General features: G+C 35.9%; 1 protein-coding gene across 1 annotated transcript in view; it reads left to right on the forward strand.

Moving 5' to 3' along the window:
• The window catches only part of LOC134531633 (dynein axonemal intermediate chain 1-like), a 118,361-nt gene extending 96,365 nt beyond the window's left edge, over positions 1-21,996 (forward strand). The window contains exons 9-12 of the mRNA XM_063367391.1: positions 6,238-6,418; positions 10,808-11,036; positions 16,394-16,627; positions 21,766-21,996. Of these exons, the coding sequence (XP_063223461.1) occupies positions 6,238-6,418; positions 10,808-11,036; positions 16,394-16,627; positions 21,766-21,949 (828 nt within the window). The 3' untranslated portion in view covers positions 21,950-21,996. The remainder of the gene's footprint in view (positions 1-6,237; positions 6,419-10,807; positions 11,037-16,393; positions 16,628-21,765) is intronic.
• Positions 21,997-22,623: the final 627 nt, after the last annotated feature.

Below are 22,623 nucleotides of genomic sequence, written 5' to 3' on the forward strand. Positions count from 1 at the left end.
TGTTAATCCAGGTTATAAGCTAGCTGTAGGCCATATTTCATTCAAATCCATTCAGTAGTTTTTACGTGAAAGAGTAACAAACATCCATCTATCCATATTTACAAACTTTCGCGTTTATAATATTAGTAGGAAACACACATATTTAGTTCCATAATATGTGTTGAGAATTGTTTACCTATAGAAGTCGAGTGTGCAGAAAATAAAAACAACATTATGTAAAAATGTATTACAGCTAATCTATAATCTCATTAAACATTTACAAGAACTTACGCAACATACAGTGATTGACTTGTACATAAAATGTTTACTTTCTTGATATATATGACAGCCGTCAATTCGCAAGATTTCCTTGCGAAGGTCAGACAATCGCTAATGCCTAAAAACAAAAATGGTATATTTATAAAAAAAATATTACCATTCTGCACATCACCATCAAATATATTGTAAGTATCGCTTTCTAAAACTGCAACAACTTGTAGAATAGATCCATTGATCATGCCCAAAGTTGACGTTGACAAAATAACATCACTGCGGGGAGAGACGCCTGCCGTACCGCTGCAGTTTCTGAAGTATGAGATATTCAGTATTTTGCTCGTTTATATAAATGATTATGGCAGCCCCGAAGCATTTTTTTGGGTTGGTCATTATATTAATAGGGAGGTGTATTTGTGCAGTACCTTTATTTGATATTATTGCCCTTAGATATATAACTTTCTTCTTCCTGTGTCTTTACATTATAAATTCTAAATCATTAGTGAGGCCTCGGATAGTAGTTATCATAAGCATTTTCTCAACCTTCGATATCATAATATTAATCTTTTATTTTGCATTTACTTTACATCGTGCTCTTCATCATTAGTAAACTTAATTGTAAAGAGCTTGTGATGTTTATTCAAGATTTATGACTAAAACAGTTTGGCACTGGCTGCAACTAAGTGATACTAATGCTCTTATTATACTTGTTATACTTAGCATAGTTTATCGTGGTAATATCATTGCTGCAATAACTGCAACGCTCACAAGTGAAGATCCGGAGTTCATATTAGCTTGTGCCTTCTGAAAGTTTTCAATTGAAACAAATACTTAAAAAGGAATTTAAGTAATCCATCTGATAAGAATTAATTTTTTATTTAAAATAATACATATTTCATAATAGTTCGGCTTCTTACTAATATATTTCGTTACATATTATATCGAAGTACATGAAGTTTTTTTTTTGTTTATGATGAATGTTCATATCCTCTCTGTCTATTGCAAGAAAAGGAGGACTTCGCTAGATATCACGGAGGAGAGACCTCGTTTAGTCTGGCTCGTATGATGGTATTCCTCAGCTACATCATTACATCACTACTTCAATCCTATCGCAGCCTAGCCTTGCCGTTCACTACCACGCGTCATACTGTTTAGTTTTTTGTGAGTTCTTACTAGAGATTATTAGTGCCATGCTACTTTATTTTTATTGATTTTTTTAATTTTAGTTCCTTGATAAATTGTGATCATCATCTTCTCTGGAAATTGGATTTGTAAAGTAACGTAAACGTTATGATGCTTGTTATTTAATTGTATTTAAACATTAAGATTAAGATACATCGAAATTCAGAAAAATATCCCACTCATAATACATTCCCTTGGCAAATATCAGGGCACCTGACTCAGTTTCAACATGAGTAATAAAGTGGAACATCTTTCCTGCTTAGTGTCCATCCAACTGTATGTATCTTGTATGAAGCAATCTACATCACTGTGAGTTGTCTAGAACAGCGTTGCTTCAAGAGTGCTCCGCGACATTTACTAATAATTTATGGATTCATTCTACTAATTATTAAAAGATATTTAAAAGCTGTAAATTAATTTAAAATATTTCCCTTTCTCTTAGAATGTAGAAATAAAATTTAAAATTTTTTCATAAATATTAATTATAGCACAATACACCTAAATAAAGAAAAGTGCAAAACTAAATTAGTTTGAAAATTTTAACTAAAACCTAAAACTTGTTTGTGCTGTTTAACTGCAGTGGCCGTGGATTTTGTTTTTCTTCTAATATACAGGATGGCCATGAATATGTGTTACAAATTGATAGGGATGGTAGATGTAGCTGTGTGGTAAACATTTTATTATGAAACCCATGTCCGGAAATGCATCCTTATACCTGAAAATTGCGCAACAAAGTAACAGGGGTAAGTAGGCAACCTGGCAGGGACGGTGACGTCGGATGTAAATAACGACACATGTGTAACTGTATTTATGCAGGTTTATTCGTACGCTTTACATTTGCTGCTCAAAATGTCCTCCGCCACACCCGATACATGCAGTGCAGCGCCGTAACAGGTTGCGTCGCACATCGGCGAAGACAGCTGGTGTTTTTCCTATGGTCTGAAACGCAGCATGTATCCTGCCCACCAGTTCATCCCTGGTATGTACAGGAGTGGCGTACACAAGGGACTTCACATGGCCCCAAAGGTATAAGTCCAAAGGCGAGAGGTCGGGGGAACGTGGTGGCCAGGCAATGGGACCACCCCGTCCTATCCACCGCTGTCCAAATGCTCTGTTCAGATGGTCACGAACACTGAGGGCGTAGTGATCGGGTGCTCCATCACACTGGAACCATGATGCGCGAATATCAAGACTGACGTCATCCAACATGTCAGGTAAAACATCGCGCAGAAACCGCATATACTCTGCAGCAGTGAGGCGTGGTGGAAAAATGTGTGGCCCTAGTACACTGTCATTTAGTATCCCAGCCCAGATGTTCACTGAAAATCGCTGTTGGTGGCGGGTTGGATACGTCGTGTGGCTGTGTTGCTCGGCCCAAACGTGAGTGTTACAGGTATTGAACAAGCCATCCCTGGTGAAGCAGCTTTCGTCTGTGAACAGCACATGCTGTAGGAACTGTGGCACGTTTTTGCAGCACTGCAGCAACCATCGGCAAAACGCATGTCGTGCAGGAAAATCAGCTTCTTGTAAGGTATGTACCTTCTGTACATGATACGGGCGCAGAAGTTGTTCCTTCAATACCAGTGCAATAGATTGACGGGAGGTGTGCATGGCATGTGCTATCGCCCGTGTGCTGGTAGATGGTGTGTCCTGAATTCGTTCCAGCACCTCTTCCTCAAAGCTAGGTGTCCGTATTGTCCTTCTCAAATCACTTTCTGGCTTCGTGACGCGCAGCGAACCCGTTTCCCGCAAACGGCGGTCAATGCTTGCGAACATTGTGTGTGCAGGGTGCCGTCGGTTAGGGAACCTCTCACGATACTGTCTCTCCGCCTCTCTTCTATTGCCGCCAGCTGCACCATACACTAAATGCATATCGGCTAGCTCTGCCAGTGTGTAACCATCCATGTCGCCTCTGCAACTACGACAATAGCGAGTGTAACGCATGCACGGTGACTCGTGCAGTCACTGATCGTCGAATCGGGTAGTAGGTAAGACAACACAACATGTTTTCACTGGCTTGTTGTCCCCAAGTTGCCTACCTACCCCTGTTACTTTGTTGCGCAGTTTCAGGTATAAGGATGTATTTCCGGACATGGGTTTCTTAATAAAATGTTTTCCACACATCTACATCTACCATCCCTATCAATGTGTAACACATATTCATGGCCAACCTGTATGTTGGTGGCAGTAGATAAATGGATTTTCAATCTGTGTTATGTTCCCTGACACTCCACATAGGATTAAATAAAATAATAACTGCACACTTATTTGTTTATCGATTTTTATGAGGTTTGTGATCTAAATGTTGGCATAAGGCATTTAGAAAAAGTGGAAGCTTAAAGTATCTCTAGGAAAATATTATCATAGGAATAAAATATGGTTATAAAATTTAAAAAAAGATTTGCAGTGTTAAGAAATCATGATATAAATGCTTATACTCGCAATGTTAAGTAAAAAAATCCTGAAAATTTAACATTTGTTTTTTAAGTATCTTATTACTTATTGTTATAACAATTTCATGGTTTGGGGGGGGGGAGTGAGGGGAGGTAAAAATAAATTTCTGCCCTTGCCACGCTACTGAGCACATACCACTGTGGAATTAAAACACACGCAACTGGCCTAATGTAAAATGTATTTCATTACCTAATACAATACATTGTTGTTACCCACTATAAGCAAATATGTCTCATAAATTAACTCGCGTATTGTAGTCACTATCCTAGAATAAAATTTTCCAGCTGTTTAAATTTAACACACACATGTTATAATCTAATTTAATTAATATAGGTAGGCCTACTAATAAAACTGTTTTAACACTGTCTCAATAGATGTGTTGCTCTACCTAAACAATTTGTAGGTTTGAGTCACCCTTCCTCAACCAGCCTATTCTCAGTTTCATTCACCATTTTTCATAAAGGTTATGCTTAAGATCTCATCTGAAAAGTTGGTTCTGCGTTTTCTCAAACCCTCGATCCGCGCGCTTTGAAGGCATGCGAGAGGGCACGGACTGAGCTGAATAATTTTCAGATATTCTCCAAATTCCTTAACCTAGTTTTAAAAAAAAACTTATTATAATATTATTTTACTGCAGTTCTATAGATATTGGAACTTTTTGAACAACAAATAAAATGTACTAGGTAACTATTTAAATTGTGAATGTACTAAAATTATATTAGACAATTTAATTTGACCCTCCATAGATTTTAAAGATATGGTATTAAAATGTTAAAGTGGGTATTAATGCAACGTAAAACCAGGTAGGCAATATAGTTTTGTTAATGAACTTATATTCACGCAGCAAGCAGTCGCGGTAAAGAGCGAATGTGACGTCACAAGGCACCAGCTGCGCGCGAGGAGTCGGGAGAGGCTGGCGCGGTCACCGCGCGACACGGAAATGCGGGAGTGCTGGTGTAACGGATTTTCAAATATGTGCCTTGGCATGAATATCTGGCTGGTTTTGGTGGTGTGCCGTGAGGCATGCTTGACAGTGTGCGTGTGCCAGGATGACACGCAGTTTGAAACGCTTCAAATAAGACGTTTAAAGTAGGTTACGTATCTGTAGCCTTTCTTAACAATTAAGGCCCCCAGATTTTGGTTTCCCTATTTGCATACCGTCAGCCTGTAAGAAAATAATGTTCATTTTAATTTTAAAAAAAATATTTGTGGCCAAGGTTTTTTTTAGTAACTTTGCCTGTGGGCGTGTCACTATTTAAACACGAACTTTGTGAAGACATTATCAAAAGCATTTCCCGTTGTGTTATAGATTTTTGAACCAAACTATTCACTTGCTGCGAGGAGTATGAAATAATTTATGAACTAACAAATGCACGTGCCAACAGATAGAACTTCCTCGAAACTGGACAGAAATGCATGGGCGTTGGAAAAAGACCTTTAAACTGTTCTTATTTATGAATTTATTTTACGTAGGATTTGTTTTACAGGAATGTAGATTTAGAAGGCGTTTATTAGCTTTAAAATGTAATTTTTTATGCATAAGTTTTTGATATTTTATTAAGCGCGCATGCTTCCAGTTCACTAGTTAGTTTACGTAATATTATGCCATCTCGTTGCCAGTTTGTGATAAACGTAATTTTAATGCGTTTGTATTTTATTTTGCGATAAAAAATCTATTTGGTAGCTTTAATTCTGCTACACGTTTTTTTTCCTTCCACAGCTTTGTATACATTTAGTTAACAACTTTGATTATAGGACATCCTTTTGGCGGGAGAGCGCAGGTTTGGTTACGTATGATTTTAATAATTATTTAATTAACTTCTAGCAGTTATTTGCTGAGACACGTAGACGCTACTCCCAGCGGTGTGTCTGCGTTGTGGTTATTGATTCGGGAAGCGAGTAGTATCCCATTATAAGCGTTTAAAATGTGACTATATTTGTTTTTTAACGTATGTACGTATGTACGTTATACTGAGGATAATTTTCTGTCTCTTTAATGTTAAGTTCTGAAAAACTTTCAAACGCCATGTCACTACAGAGTGTAAGCTTTAAGTATAGCACAGCAGTTACAGAACCTTAGCTTAGTTCGATGTTTTTAAGGAAATCTATAATTTTACTAACTATCACTTTTATTAATTCAAATAGGTTCCAGTCTTGTTCCAAAATAAATGTTTCATGTTTTCCCAAAAATATAATCTATTATTTATGACCAATTTCGTATTTAACACCTACGTCCTCACGCTTATAAAGCTAAATGCAATAAGCATTAATTTTGACATCTCATTCACTGCTGGATATGTAAGGAAGCACAGTTCCGGGGTCTGATGTGTGATAACACTCCTGTTCCAGATACAATGGTGCAAACTAGAAGCGGATGGTAACAAGGTTCTCTACTCGGTCTCCAAGGACGGTCAAGTGTGCAGGTGGATGATCAGAGACAACGCACTTGTGATGATGCAAGCTTTAATTATATTTTCAGCCACAAACAGGACAGTCTTGGCACCAGACAGTGTGACCATCAAAGTTAAAGGCGAGTACAGAATGGTTACTGTTATCTAAATATATATATATATATATATATATATATGCATGATCACAAAATACTTGAAGGTGAAACTTCGTGTATAGAGTCATAGGACATTTGTAAAGTTCACAAATATTTGAAACACATGTACAATATATGAAAGTATAAAAGCGTCCAGGCAAAGTAAGTGTACAGGTATTCAAGTATAAAATACTGTGTGCAAGTATCAGAGAGTGGGAGTATGTGAGTGCGTAAATACACAAGTGTTCAAATACACAAGTGCTCAAATGCACAAGTGCGCAAGTATAATGAGTATGTAAAGTCATCTGAGTGTCAACCAACGCACTTAGTCTATTGAGAGATATAATCGCTTGTTTTTTCAAGCGTTATACTTTGTGAAATTATTTAATTCTAGCCATGTATCCTATGTGAAAGTATTGATCCTCATTTCTGATGAATAACCAACAACGCTGATACAACTAACTTTTATTTATAATCATAAACCTAAACACCATTTTCCATATTTATAAATTAAAAAATGACAAACTTCCATACACACTTTCATTCCTTAACTAAACCACTTACGGGATGAATTTAAAAAATCCTTCCTTAATGCTCACCAACGTTATATAAGGAACTCTTATTCAAAGTTTCATTGTTCTAGACCTGTCGGTTTAATCTGTTTGCCGTCTGTCAGCCAATGTTAGAGTTTTATTAAGTAGATTATTGGTACTTAAATGCAATAACATTTTTATAATCACTCTACAAATATAAAATAAAAATGGTATTGTCTCTGCCTTAAAAAATTTTGCATTATTATTTATTAAAGAAACTTTGTTGCTTTGTAACCTATTATTACTAAGAACTTGTATAAGAAATTAATTTAAAACGAACACACTTGTGTTTGTTTGGAGCTTATTACTGTCAGGGCTAGAATTCCACGTGTGTAAGTAGTGTGACTGTTTCCGTTAACAACATTGTCCAATTTAAAAGGTGAAGGTAGGTTATATCCCAGGTGAACTGTGTGCAGCAGTTGACAGGAACGACTGTGAACATCGATGCAAAACTGTTTAGACTAGCTGGAGCGCGCTGCAGATGCCTGTCTGTTGTGCGCTCCGATGGAGGGAAATACTTAGCCTACACAAGCTGCCTGGGTATACTTGAAGCCTGCTACGATTCATTCCAGGTTGTTGCTTGAATTGAGGTTTTGAATGAAATGCGTGAAGATTATCTTGCTATAACTGTGGCATCTCGTCTTTTAACGTATTTTTTTAAGGAATTTTTTTTATGTAAAACCTTCCTTGGGATGTGGTCATCAATTTATGCTTAGGTGTGTGTTTGCACGTGTGTCATAACCCCCTCCTCCCCTAATACATACCTACTTAAAAAGAAACGTATTCTTTCACAAAAGAATGTTACTAAATTCGATATATTACAGGATTTCAGCTTCTATAATTTAAATTTTTGTTTTTGGTAAAAATTAATTTTCAAATATTGGAACTATTATTTGGATAAAAAGTGGAACATTCAAAAAGCAGTTCATTCCTTAAAAAAATAAAAAATTTCATTTTATGTAAGTCTATCTCCAGTATCGGCGTTGTCCGGGCTGAATATGGGGTGAATGGAACATTTATTTCAAATCAGATGTAGTCAGTAATTTTCTTCCGTGGCTATCGGTTGAACGGTGTAGAAGCTTTTTCGCGCTGCAGCACCATCTAGTGGCGAGTTAATACAAAATGGATAACATAAAAACCTTCTCCATGAAAAAAAAAACACGCAGATGTGCCAAATTTCATGGTGATCGGTCAAACGGAGTCGGAGTTTATCATGGTCATATGTACCAACCTCCAATTTTATACATAAATACATAAATAGTTGTATATAGAGTAGCATTCAATGTTTATCGATTATATTAGCATTTGCCAGTTTTTATTCAAATATGGTATTTTAACCCTTATATTTAACTGATTTGATGAAATTGCATATCCAGGTATTTTCACTTTACTTCAAGATTACAAATTTTTATTAAATTTGCTTGGCCACTCTTTTACAAACATAAATAAGTTGTTCAAACATTTGTCTTACATATTAAAATAATACATTATAACTTATACCAATGTAACTACTTAATCTATGTAACGAACTATTTTAATTTTAATTTTATGTTAGTCAATTATCAATACGTTCTCAGTGGATATTTATTAAAGTGATAACAAGGATTCGCTGTCTCAAATAATATGCAAGTTTTCTACGTTACTACCAATTATTATTTCTTGGGGTGATTAAGGTATTTCTCAACTTAGAAACAATTGTCACTTAAAAACTTTCTAAACGTTTAAGTAAATATGTAATAATTTAACTTAATTTGTGTTTTTTTATTCACAGTTGTTGGTTGTTAAAAAAAATTAGCTACAAAATTTACGAAATTTAACTTATAATACGCAATAAACTTAAATTTTATATTGCAGGACTGTACAAGTGATTTTCATAAAAACATCCAACCAAATTGTATCTATATATATATCATATAAAGGTAAAAACGTAAAATTTAAATAATATCGATGACTATTGTTAATTTAAAGCACCATTTAAAATTGTGTAAAAATATATAATCATTATTACTTACCTATTCTTATATTAAATTAATATTTTTCAGTTGTATTTTTATGCTACCTATTTTACGGAAAATGTTTCAATGCCATAAAATTTAGGTCATGATTTAAATAAAGAGTTCAATAAATCAAAATTTTGAATGTGTGCACTTTTTGATGGCGTAAATAGTACAAGAGTTTTTTGATAACAATGTATAAATGATTGAGTAGAGAAATAGAAACCATTTATTAATAATACATGAAACTTGTTAATTCAGATTGTATTGCGAAAATTGTCAAATACTGTATTTAATTGAAATCGGTTATCCGGATGTTTAAATGCAAATATTATTACAATAATATATTGTGTTTAAATGATTTTTTTTTGTTTTTCTACAAAGGCATTAGTGTAATATTTTAATTGTAAAAACATTTTGATGCAATTTTTAAGATATTTCAATATTTAAAAAATTATTTTTTTTCTAAAGTTAATTATTCGTTTTTGGTTGATCAAAAATTATGTTTTACAAATTTAAATTTTGAATGAAATTAAATTTTTATTAAATACAAAATTTCATTTTATTTATTTATTTCAGTTGTAAAACTTTTAAATACAAGAATAAAAAATGTTGTTTATCTGATACAGAATAAACTTTTAAGATTGTTTGCCACGTAGCTATTTTTGGATTCGATGCAAAGTCTACAAGTTATTGCCAAATTTTTCGCCCAAATAGAGTTTTTTTTGTTAGCAGAATGGTTTAAAACATTTTACTAATGTCAGTTCCATAAGCTATAAAACGCATATTATACACGATATTTGATTAAAATCTTTTTTAAAATTAGAAATCAAATGTCACCATTTACTTTAAAAAAATCAAAGGTTTCATATATGGTAAGCATTGAACGTTATTCTGAAGAAATAAAAAACAACTTTTTTGTATAATAACGTTGTATGTTTTAATTTGCGAGTTATTGCGTAGTTTTTCTTAAAGGCATAAGTCACATGCTAGTGTTTACAAACAAAAATCATAACTTACAAGTAATAAAATGATTTTTAAATAATTTAATTTATTTTAACGGCTTCTTAATCAACTGCATTAAAACTTTTAACGTTTGAAACTGACTTTCCAAAGAATTAACAATCATGAACTTACAAAATATTTTATAAATATATTTTTATTAATTTTGATTAAAATTACAAATTTTTGCAATACTAACGATTGGGCTAAATAAAGTAAAATATTTAAGTTATTTTAAGTTGTTTTTACAAACACTGATTTAGATTAAATTTACTGAGTTCGAAATAAACACACTTCAACACAGGTGACATTAATTCTAAGAGGGTAAAAGGCATTTTAGTTTTACATTAAGTCGTGGTCAAAATGAAATATCCAAGGTAAAGGGGTGGCTGATCTGTTGTTTTACCCACGCACTGCGGAAAGCAAAAGTAAATATCCTGTGTGTCACCTGGAAAAGAATGTCTTACTTGCGCACCGCTTTTGCTGCATTATTGTCAACATTCGCAAAACTCAATATTTAGACAACCTTTAGGACATGGTTTTAACTATAGGGTTGAAAAGGGAAACTGTTTAATTGAACTGCTATTAGTGAACTATTTTTTCTTCTTCATTTATTTATGATGCAACTTTTACAGATGGCTCAGGTTAGAAGTTGCAAATGTGCCTTGTAAACATTCTAAAATGAGTTTAATTTTTTCACACTCATATCGTTTGTATTTAATAAGTTATCTTTCAAGTTATTTTTAGTTTCAATGTGAATTAATAATCGAAGACCTTGATTCCAGCCCACATTCATACGATGGTGTTTTACCCAATGGAGTTGGACAAATTCCTGATTGGAACGAAGGAAGGCTATATTTATAAATGCAGCACAGAATATATATCTAAGTTCCTGTTCATTTTGCCTGCACACGACAATCTCATAAACAAGATTGAATTCAATCCTTTCAACCCAACCGTATTCATCACATGCAGTGACGATGGCTTGGTGAAAATATGGCAAGATGATAGAAGGTAATATTTATTTCTAAAACTCTATACTTTATTTTAGTATTTATTTTTCACGTAATAAGAATGTTCCTCTTATTTGTGATTGTAGTTTTTCACGGATAATTTAAACTTTCGTTACTTAGAAACAAATATCACATCACTGAGCAACTATAATGTAGCAAAAAAAAAAAACATTTTATACAGGTGATTGATAAAAGGTACCGGTAACCGGTCATATTTGATATAAAATACAAAGAATAAAACATTTATAAACAATACCGTGAAGTGGGCTTCCCTTTCCAATAACTACCGTAGTAGTGGCATTAGGCCGATTCAAGGACAGGCGGTGGAGCGTGGAACCGTCGGTCGTCTCGGATTGATGTTACGGGGCTCATCTTGGCGTCAGAGTATTCCATTTTTCCTCAAAAACGTCTGAAAAATCCTCAAAACCACTAAAAAATTTCCTTATTCCGAGAAAAAGTTTCCTTTTCTAGGGAAAAATGTCCTATTTTTTCTTCAAAACATCCAGAGTGGCCAAATTTCCTCTGAAAGGGACAATACTTCTTGGAAGTCCCATCAGAGCGTATGACCTTGTCGATCTCGTGTCGGACAGCCTTACTAGCATTCAAAAATGCAATAAAATATTTTAATGGCTTAGTGGCATATCTTAATTATGCTGAAAGTGAATGTTTCTATAGTAGTATATAATAGTTCCTCCGAGATCAGGGTTCAGGGTGTGGAGCCGGGAGCCGGTCCGCCATCTTGGATTTGTGACGTCACGGCGGCAAAAATTCCTCAAAAATCCTCAAAATTGACTCAAAATGACTCAAAATTCCCGTTTTAAGAAAAAATTTCCCGTTTTCGAGGGAAAAATTCCCGTTTCGAGGGAAAATTTCCCATTTTATTCCGTAAAAATCCCAGCGGCTAGAAAAGTCCTGATAGAGGCTTAAGCATCCTTAACTCAAGCCTCAGTTAAGCCTCTATCAGGACTTGACCTTGACCCCGACGGCCATTTTGGATCCGCCATCTTGGATCCACCATTTTGGATGACGTCATTATGTTTTCTCGAACATTCCGGAGTTGTGTTTTCCGACATTTTGAATTATGACGTCACCGTTGCAATTTCCGTTACGGCCGCCATCTTTAAATTCATTATCAGATTTTAATGAAAAAAAAAATTAAAAATTATAAAAAAATCCAATTAATAAAAATTCAATAAATTATTTATAAAAAAACATACATTTACGACACGGAGCTCGGAGTCCTCGGTTCGAACCCAGTAAGGGCAAAAAAAATAAAAACGGCGACCGATCCTTCCCCCGCGGTGGCTGCAGGCATACTGACTCCCACCACTTTTTTTTTCAAAGCATATATATCGTCAGGTAGTATGACGTCATGTCCGCCATCTTGTCTTCGATGCTGGAAGCCATCATCATTGTATCGTCGGTGAGAGTGCGCTGACGCCATGTTAGTTTAATTCTTATCTGCTAGAGTGCAGTAATCATTTATTATTGCTGTGACACCCGCCATCTTGTCATTAGGCCGCCATCTTGAAAATCCGTAATTATTTAGCTAGAAATTCGGGAAAAGTTCCAAAATTCATTAAATAAATCACTCATTAATTTACATGTTGATTCGATCCGCTCCCGTCCTCGGTTCGATACCCGATCGATGCAATAATGTTTAATTTTATGTAAAAAAAAAATAATTTCAATAAACCATATTAAAAATTCGTAAAGAGACTTTAAATACTCTACTACCATCATCCTATCAGACATCAAGACCACCATATTGGAAATTCGTAATTGTAATGCTAGAAATTCGGGAAAAATTCCAAAATTCATTAAATAAATTTGTAATCTATATACTGATTGATTAGGTCGACTAAAGTCCTTGGTACGATCCTAGTTGATAAAAAATTAAATATAAGAACAATTTAACATAATAGTGACAGGTTCGAGGAATTAAACACCGCAAGTTCTTTTACAAACATAATATTTATTACATAATCTCTATTCTACTACAGGAACACTTGTGAAAGCCAGCAATCTTACAATCATTTAATTCCGCATCGGTGTGAAATGACTAATTCTTAGCTCCAATCGGTTTATACTAGACAGAGACCAACCAGAACCTTTACTGACATAGTCCTCCTCTTCTTGACAGAGTTTCTTGATACTATGTTTAACAGTTTGCTTCACATCGTCAGAACTGTAAATTACTGCAGCCGAAGTCTTGAAAGCACACTTCTTCACTTTGTCATCTAACGGATATAGCTTTCCATATATACAGTCCAACCACAAGTTATATTTTAATGAACCGTTTGTTGCAACGTCATCAGTAAGCTGATTGATTATGTCCTCTCTGATATCATCAAGAAAATTACAAATGTCTTTCGACTCACCTAACGTATTTAAATAATAGTAGTCCTTCAATGTTCCACGAAATGCAGACTGCGCCAAGTAGAAGCCATTATCGTTCTCTTGAAATGCTCCGAACACAGTCTTAGATTTATTTTCCTGTTCAGACGTCATACCAATCGGTTGCTGCACATCGGTTTTCTTGCTTTTCTAGCCACTGGGATTTTTACGGAATAAAACGGGAAATTTTCCCTCGAAAACGGGAAATTTTTTCTTAAAACGGGAATTTTTTAGTCATTTTGAGTCATTTTGAGTCATTTTGAGGATTTTTGAGGAATTTTTGCCGCCATGACGTCACAAATCCAAGATGGCGGACCGGCTCCCGGCTCCACACCCTGATTCCTGATCTCGGAGGAACTATTATATACTACTTTCTAAGAATTTTAATGTCAAAAATTCTAGAGGAATTTTTTTTAAACTTTGGAACTGTCAATTCAGCAGTATTAATAAAAGAAATATTGGTTTATGTAATTGGTAATGTAGGTGTGTTTTTCAGCCATTCATTTTAACTTTTTTTATCTATTTTAGACAACATTGTTAACGGTACTTGCTGTTCTGCCTATTTATATTTCTTGAAATATTTAATAATACATGTTATTTTATAAGTTATTTTAAAAATCTTTTATTTTTATTTCAATTAGCATATTAAGCTTGGAAAAATTGTAGAGACAACTGTTTATATTTACATTGACAGTTATTACTAGCACATAATATAGATAATACTTATAGAAGCCGCCCAGCCATTGATATTTTTCATTGCATTTTAGAACGCCAGTAGGACTACCCGACGCAAGTTGTCATTATAATCGTCTCATCAAGCTGGTGGCGCCATTGTCTTAAAAAGTAATATTTTCTTAAAAAATATCATTGTCTTAAAAACTAACATTGTCTTAAAAAGTAACATTGTCTTAAAAAGTAACATGTTCTGGTTTTATGAATTACCCTGGAGAAAACAGGCCACATAACAAGTTGCCCGCTTCCTCCTGTGATATTTAAGGTGATGTTAACTGGACTGGGGTTTGGTACTTTACATTTTGCGAATTATTTTAAACTTCAAACGTAAACACATCACTATTGTTGATTGTGTCTTGCTATTTTGGCTGTGGTAGTTTTGATCCCGACTTTGATGTAACAGAACTAAACTATAAATAATGGAATTGAAAATTTGTATGCTGAAGAATTTAAGACTTACATCATAAAGTAAATAAGCCAAACTTTCTACATAATTTTTTTTAATAATTAAAATAACTCATTAAATTAATATTGTTTTACATTCCATTCCTTTAAACCTGTGGGTAAATCTTAAGTATACAATATCTACAAATTTCGTGGCTGAAGATATTGTTACCTGTGAACACGAATCAATATCAAGCAACAAAAATGATAGATTCTCACAATTATTTTTTTCAATAGAGTAATGAAAAACCTAACTGGAAATTTGTTTTCTTTAAAGCTTCCTATTTTAGACATTTTTTGAGGTACTTGACGTTATAGCCTGCCACAAAAGAAAATGTATTTAGTATAACTTTCCTCCGGTTTCATTCAAATCAAAACACTTCGGCGAATGGTAATAAGTTTAGTGATTGAAAACATGTTTCAATGCTGACTAAACGTCACGAAAAATCTTTTGATTGTCAAACCATGGTTTCATTTCTTAAGCGGAAAAAAAAATTCTAAAGTGAATATTTTTAGGCGTTTCCCAATACTGTTTTATCTAGGTTATTAGGATTACAAACGATGGCGACAAGGCCGCGACGCACGCCAGAGATACCGGAGTGGCCTGGCAGCCCCGCACGCATACCTTCGAGGATTAGAGCTGCCCGGCCAAGCCACTTCCCACCCCCGCGCCCTCATTCCTCGGCGCTATTAGCTATCCATTAGTGGACTAGGAATCCCGCGGGCTTACAGAGGCCGCCACGTGGAGTGGCGTAAATAATGCGCCATTATTCTGGGTGCTTCAAGCGTCGGGTCGGCCCTGGATGATTCGACACGTCACAACCACTCCAGACAGTTCCAGAAAGACGTCCACGGGTATAAAAGGGCGACGCTGGCCTCCGCAGCAGTTGAGTTCCAACAGGCGAGTGAAGTGCGTGTTCGGCGAGCGACACAGGCGCGGAGCGACGAGACCGTGCGTGTGTGACCGAGTGGTGCGAGACTGTGTGTGTGGACTGGTGTGGGGTAAGGGATGAACCACTGTTGAGCCTAGCTCCAGTGAGGCGTTTGAACTGTTGTCTTGACAGATACTTAGTGATCTGTGAACATACATTAAATATGGTGATTTAATTATTAATGTAAATATTAGTAGGAAATAAAACTGTATAAAGTTAATTGGGCTATCCTTACTAACCCATTTCCCCAATCGTAACTATATATACTGTAGAAATGAGTTTTACATTTCATAACAATAACCAAAGAATTACCTCTTTATATAATAGTTAAATGTTGGGTTGTCTTGAACTTTTAAACACATTTTTTTATTTCAAAATATTGCAACAAATGTAATATCCGGAAATACAGCGTACAATACCTCTCTACATACTCGTGTGACGAATGCTCAACTATAATAAGCATATGTTTTTAGCAGCTAATTTTTCAAAGTAATAAATGATTTTTTTTTCTGATGACAAAAAAAAAAATATTCAAAACGTGCTGAATCAATTGTAGACAGACTGGAGAATGTTTAAAGATAATCTCTTAAAATACGATTTTTTTATTGTATTCAGGTATGAAATAATTGCTCAATTAAAATATGGAGCATGTAAAGAGGACGAAGTTCAAATTTTTGAGTGACATGATATGGATTTTAAGATCAAAAGCTGTTAAAGCTTGGGACAAAACCATGAAAAAAAAAATACCTCAAAATTTAAAATTAAGATGATTATTTTGTCTGTAGGCTGAGGAGACTCACAAAAAGAGCCTGGCTGCAGCAGCGCACGGGGGTGCACGGGGTGTCGTGCGCAGGGAGTGCCTGTTCCGGTTCGACGTGGCGGGCGTGTGCGTGGGCGACGTGTGCTGGTCGCCCACCAACAGCACCGTGTTCGCGGCGGCGTCCGACGCGGCGGTGCGCGCCTTCGACGTGGACGCCGACAAGCACGGCGCGGTGTGCGCGCGCACCTTCGGGCTGCAGCGCGCCGAGACGCTCACGCGCATGGCGTGGAACTGCTTCGAGCCGCTCATCATCGTGGGCAGCAGCCAGTGAGTGCTTCTCCCTGGGCCGGACGAGATCCCGTACAAGCACATTAACTACCATCCCCAGCCCCGAGACAGCCGTGTCCCAAACTACCCCACCCCACAGCAGTGACAGAGCGCCAACCAATATGCGGTACAGGGTGACTGATACGAGTGTCATGGCAGATGCATGGAGGCCTAGAGGCCAGCCCCGGCCCCAGAGGCCCCCGAAGAAGCATATTTCGGGACATAAAAATGGAAAGGGGAAAGTCACCCAGGTGGAACCGCTTGCTCCCCAGTGCTGTCCTCCCCCCCCCCCCCCCACCCTGGGCGCATCTAGCAGCCAATCACAGTGGCGGCGCAGGCAGCACCCAGGCCACTGTATTGCAGACGGAGCCGCCGCTTGCAGTGCAGCACAGCACCACTCCTAAGCCAGCTCCTGGCCCTGAAGAAGTTTAGAAGGTCGTGGGTCAGTGCCAGACCAACACTCAGGACCCGACCCTGGCTCAGGCCCTTGAGCCGGTGTGCCATCTGGTGGCCATCTGGTGGTCATCTGGTGGCCATCTGGTGGCCATCTGGTGCAGCCGGGCCAACGTCCCTTCAGGACAAGATACAAGCTACCTGGGCTTCGTGACGACCCGGACGGCCAGCTTCAATGGCTCGCCTTACGACCAACTGCATCCCTTTTGACAGTAGGTTATGCACCAGCCTTTTCTGGAATGCATGAGGAAATAAAAATAAATAATCTAGTTTACATATCATTTAATTAAATACAATATTAAAATCGCTATGTTTAATTACTGGCCTCATACTTAGATATCTACTCGATCGTTTAGAATCACAACAGAAGGAGCATAGTCTGAAATATAAATAAATGAATCAGGTGTATCGTAAGGCATCTTAGGGCCCGTTCTATTTAATAGTTACATACACGACATGCTTAATCATATACAATGCGTTAATAAAACAGATTATAACTTAAACGGAGCTAGTGTGGACAACAGCATCGGTATCCCACTTAAAAGAAATTACAGCGAATACAGAAAAAGAGTGTTAAATTATTTATTGCTTTTTCAAAATGGTCCAAAGCACGCAGGTGTATGTTCAGCTTCTAGGGTTCTCTGCATGTCGTGTTTGGGCTAATTCTCATGCACTCCTGGCAGGTCCACGTCAAGCGTCGATTGCGTTTCTGAAAGGCCTGGGATTTTGAACTACAAACTAAATACGAAGACCATAATGTGAATGCATCTATATTAGCCTATAATTGTACCACTATATTTAAGTGATTAGTCACTAAGGTTATAATCTTACATACTATACTCTAATAGCATTAAGATCCAAATATATATCAAATACAAACCAAAGAGAAAAATAAAAATAAAATAAAATTAATAAAACTAATAGTTTAAGTTATCTTAAGATTGTAATGTCCACCATCTTGACCTCGGTCAGTGCTTCCACACACTGACTAGGGAAAGATCTACGAACTAAATGTGCTCTACTGTAGTATCGCGACATCTATGGACAAGTTAGTATCTGCAGCAGCACATGGATGGCAGTTACGAACATTCATAAATAATATATAAAATATATGTTATATAATCAATAAGTTATGTAGGATAGTAACTATAAATCACTTAATTAGCGTTATGTAACGTCTATTCTGACCAGTAAGATATACTGCCTTAATTGTGTTTTTAGATATGTAACGTAAAGACAGGTTAGGGGCTAAAATTTGACCTAGTTATAAGTTATATGTAGACCGGACAAACACTTTGTAAGTTCTGTATACCACATGTAATTACGCAGGGTTTTCTTTGGTCTCTAAAGGTTTTACTTGGGCCCAACTTATCTAGTTTTTAGTCTAGTGTTAAGAAGGGGAGTTAATCATGGCTAGCCAATCCCCTCCTAGAACATGATGCATGCGAAGAGCGTATAGGCTTCGGCCTGAGACGCACCTAGTCTCCTCCTTAACCCGGATCACTCCCAAATACACTTATTTTTAAGTTAGGTTAGGGGGGAAAAAATCCTGGCAGAGATCCCAACCCTAGGGTTTTCTGGGGGAATAAATCCTGAGAATTGTCGGAATTACTACTTCTGTTTATCTCTCCCTCATCACTCCTCCTCCCTGTCCTTTCTACTCTCCTGCTAGCGACTCTTCGGAGACCGTAGGCCAATATTTTAGCAGGACAATATAGGAAACTCAGGCAAACGCTGACGACACCCCACTGCAGCGATCCTAGCGGCTGAGCCTGAAGAATGCCCATTATATTACAATGTGTGATCTCGTAGTTTGAAATCTTGTCGTAGATTAATGAATTTACACTTTATGTTTGCATGAAAACAGTGTATTCATAAACTAAATAAGTTGTCGTAATCTACAAAAATTTATTGATTTAACGATCATAAAAATGACCTAACTTTGAGCATGAGGCAGATCGTACCACTTTTAACAGTAAAACATACTTAACTTTAAAACTGAATTGTTGTAAATTGATTATTATGTTAGTAATAATTTCGTGAAACATGATAGAATTTATAAAATTTTAATTTCTTAATATTGGTGCTCAACTGAAATATGCACACATTTGTGTGTGTGTGTGTGTGTAGGTGTGTGTGTGTGTGTGTGTGTGAAAACTCGAAAAGTGGTATTCTTGAGTATTAATATCCCGGAAAAATCACTAATGATTTTAATGTCGCTAACTAAAACTAACAAAATATTTACAGTATTTTAAAAGTGAACTATTGTTAAACTACTTCTTATATCACAATGTTGTTTAGCAATCATTAAATAGATTGAGAGGATTTTAAAAATAAAATTTGCAAAATTTTAATTACATTTTTTAGAAGAACTCTTATTCTTGATAATTCATATTTAATATTAATATTTACAAAATTGCTTTTAAAACAGTATTATATAAAATTATTATTATTTGAAATGATTAAAGTTGTAGGTATGTACTTCAATAATTTTATTTAGATTTGTTTCTATAAAGGTTGTTGGCACATTTTTTTATCACATTTCGATGTAGCCGATAATATTATTCTTCTTATTTTAAACGATAATTGTACATTTCATCAAGAAGTAGCAAAATTCCGTTTTAAGGGGTCGGAAAGGGTAATGGTGGTGGTTTTAAGGAACCTTATGTAGACAGTGGCCTTCTTGTTTTGAATGTTGAGAGTGCAGAATTTCATTAAGCTCGGAATAAAACTATAAATTTGTATCAAAAATGCAAACAAACAAACATAAACTCTTTTTTAAATGTATTTATATACACATATTCACGTATACCCAATCAATCATTTTGTATATGTTAATAAGATTTATTTTTTATTGTCCCTAAAAAATTAAGGCTATATAGGTACATACCTAGTGTAAAATAACCAAAACAACGTACTGAGCTGTTTATTTAAAGTTATTATTATAACACTTGCTTGAACAAATAACAAGTAATAACATGAGTTTCTTCAATTACGGTGTTAAAATAAGAAATTATGTCATATAAGAATATGATAAAAAAAACTTTGCGATTAACCAAATTTAGATCCCATGGACATACAATTATCAGATACGCATAATACCGCAATGCTAAATATACCAATCTATTGTAATAGTAAAATATTTGGTTATTAATTCCCAAAATTATAATGTATTTTTCAAGTTGCTAATATCTCTTTGTGTGACTATTAAGGTCTAAACATTGTTTCCCAGAATATTTTTGCTATCACAGAGATTTATTTAGCACATTGATACGCTTAATATGTCCCTCAGTGTTCATGTAAGAGAATATATTTGCCGTGGGCAATTCCCCTCCTGCTAGCTACTCTCCGGAGACCGCGGGCCAATTGCATCTCCCCCTCTTCTCTCCATGCCTACTGCAGAGGCTTTCACCCTCACCTTAATCCCTCCATCATCCTTGGTTACACAGGGATAAGTGAAGATTTTATCTCTAGAATACTTTAAAGGATGTAAGGCCAGCCTTTGTGAAACATGTTGGTTATACATAGTTTGTAAATTGTTTTATCTCTCTCATTTTTTTTTTTTTTTTAGTTTAGGCGCTGACTGGATAAATTATAAAGCGGACCACGAGTCCAAGCTCACAACCCTTACATGGTACATTCTTTTCTACTCTGTCCAACACTTCATCCAGACCATCCTCTGTCTCCTGTATTTTCCTACACTTAATGCATGCAAATTTGCTCTCCGCATGACAGTGCCCAGGGTTTTCCCTGTGTCTATGCAGGTTTTACCTGGGCCCAACCTATCTATAATTAAAGTTTATAATTAAAAGTGAGGGGAGTTAGTCATGGCATCAATCGCTGCCATTGCTGACCAATCCCCTCCTAGCACATGATGCATGTGACATACGCCAGCATGACAAGGCGTACAGACTTCGGCCTGACACGCACTTAGGTGCCTCCTTAGCCCGGACCCCTTAGAAATACGCTCATTTTTAGTTAGGTTAGACGTGAGTTAAAGATGCACCAAAAAATCTTCGAAGATGAGTCGTGCATTAAATGTACTGATCACAGGAATTTCATGCGTTCCTTCAATGAGGACTAATCTTGTTTCTCTAATGTGTTTTTTGGGACCCTACAGAGGCGTATCAGCAAATGTACACCATCCCTGCTAGAGTGGTTTTAAATGAATTCAACATTCTTTTTAATTTTGTTGCTTTTTTATGCTGTGTGTACTTACAATGAAACGTACTTGGTTTCTTCTGGAAATACCTCATTAAGGTGCTTTTATATTTGATAGTACGTTTTTTTCCGACTTATTTTAAAAAATTAGAAATTAAAAAATTGTAAATAATTTATTTAACTTGTCTTGAGGAACTATAAGGCTTACAAGGACAAACATAAATTTATATCACCTGTAGCTTCATGAATTATAAGTATTTAATAATCTTTAATGTTTATTTCATACAGATACTCATATTGTGATCTTCTTCTTGCATGTTGACTAAATGCTTTCTTATTATATGTGTGAGGTCCGTGGAAGATTGAATTAGTTTATAGATAGGTTACTTGTGTTACAGTAATCAGAGAACTCCGTCTATCCTAAACAGCATATTGTACACGAATCCACAAGTCGTTAAGATGGTAGATGTTCCAGGCATCGATTGTAGACGCCTTCAGAGGCACGCATGAATGGTTGCCCGCAGGGGCGTGGTGCGGACCGCCAAGACGTCGCCCGGCCTGCGCAAGCTGCCGCGCATGCCCAAGAGAGGGCTGCGCCTCGAGCCGCGCGAGCTGGAGGTCAAGAAGCTGGAGACCATTCTCTACTACATCATAGAGCCGGCCGCGCTCGAACGACCGCCAGACGTAGCGGTCGGCGAACAGAAGTAGGCCCCTGTTGTTGCAGTACTTCATATTAAACTAAGTGCTTGAAGAGAGCCGAACCTTTTATTTCTTTTCCTGCCCAATTAGCTGATTGAAATTTTAAAAGTTTAATGTTCTAAGAGGTATTCTTGTAAGGTTATGAATGATTTTATAAATGTGTTTAAAAGTCTTTCAATCTTTATCTTAACACGATACAGGGGAAGGTGTGGGAATGGTGCCACCTTAAGAAAACCTCGAGAGAGCTGTCAATAGAATGAAGGTTGTCTGGAAGAAAAGTTATGTTAAACCAACAAATGTAATTTTAAATTTAAAAAAGGTAAAAAAAATACACTATTTTTCACAGACTTTACAAATGAGATGTTATATCATAACGAAACATAAATACACGTGTTGCAAATATTTGAGATTCGCCATGATTTGAAATACTAAAGTACAAACAAATTATGGACATCAGTATACATAAACAAAAAAAAACAAGGTAAATCAAGTTGAGGATAAGCCACACAACAGCTGTTCAGTGACACAATGTAGATGTGTACTGTATATGACCTAGCTAACCTTCGGTGTTTTTTTTTTTAAGTATGACAAATAATTTCACAAATTATCGAGGCACAAAACAGAGAAACTATTTGCATAACATTAAAAAAAACATAATATTAATATTAAAGAAATACAAAAAA

The sequence above is a fragment of the Bacillus rossius genome, chromosome 5, assembly GCF_032445375.1.
Source record: "Bacillus rossius redtenbacheri isolate Brsri chromosome 5, Brsri_v3, whole genome shotgun sequence".
Taxonomy (NCBI): domain Eukaryota; kingdom Metazoa; phylum Arthropoda; class Insecta; order Phasmatodea; family Bacillidae; genus Bacillus; species Bacillus rossius.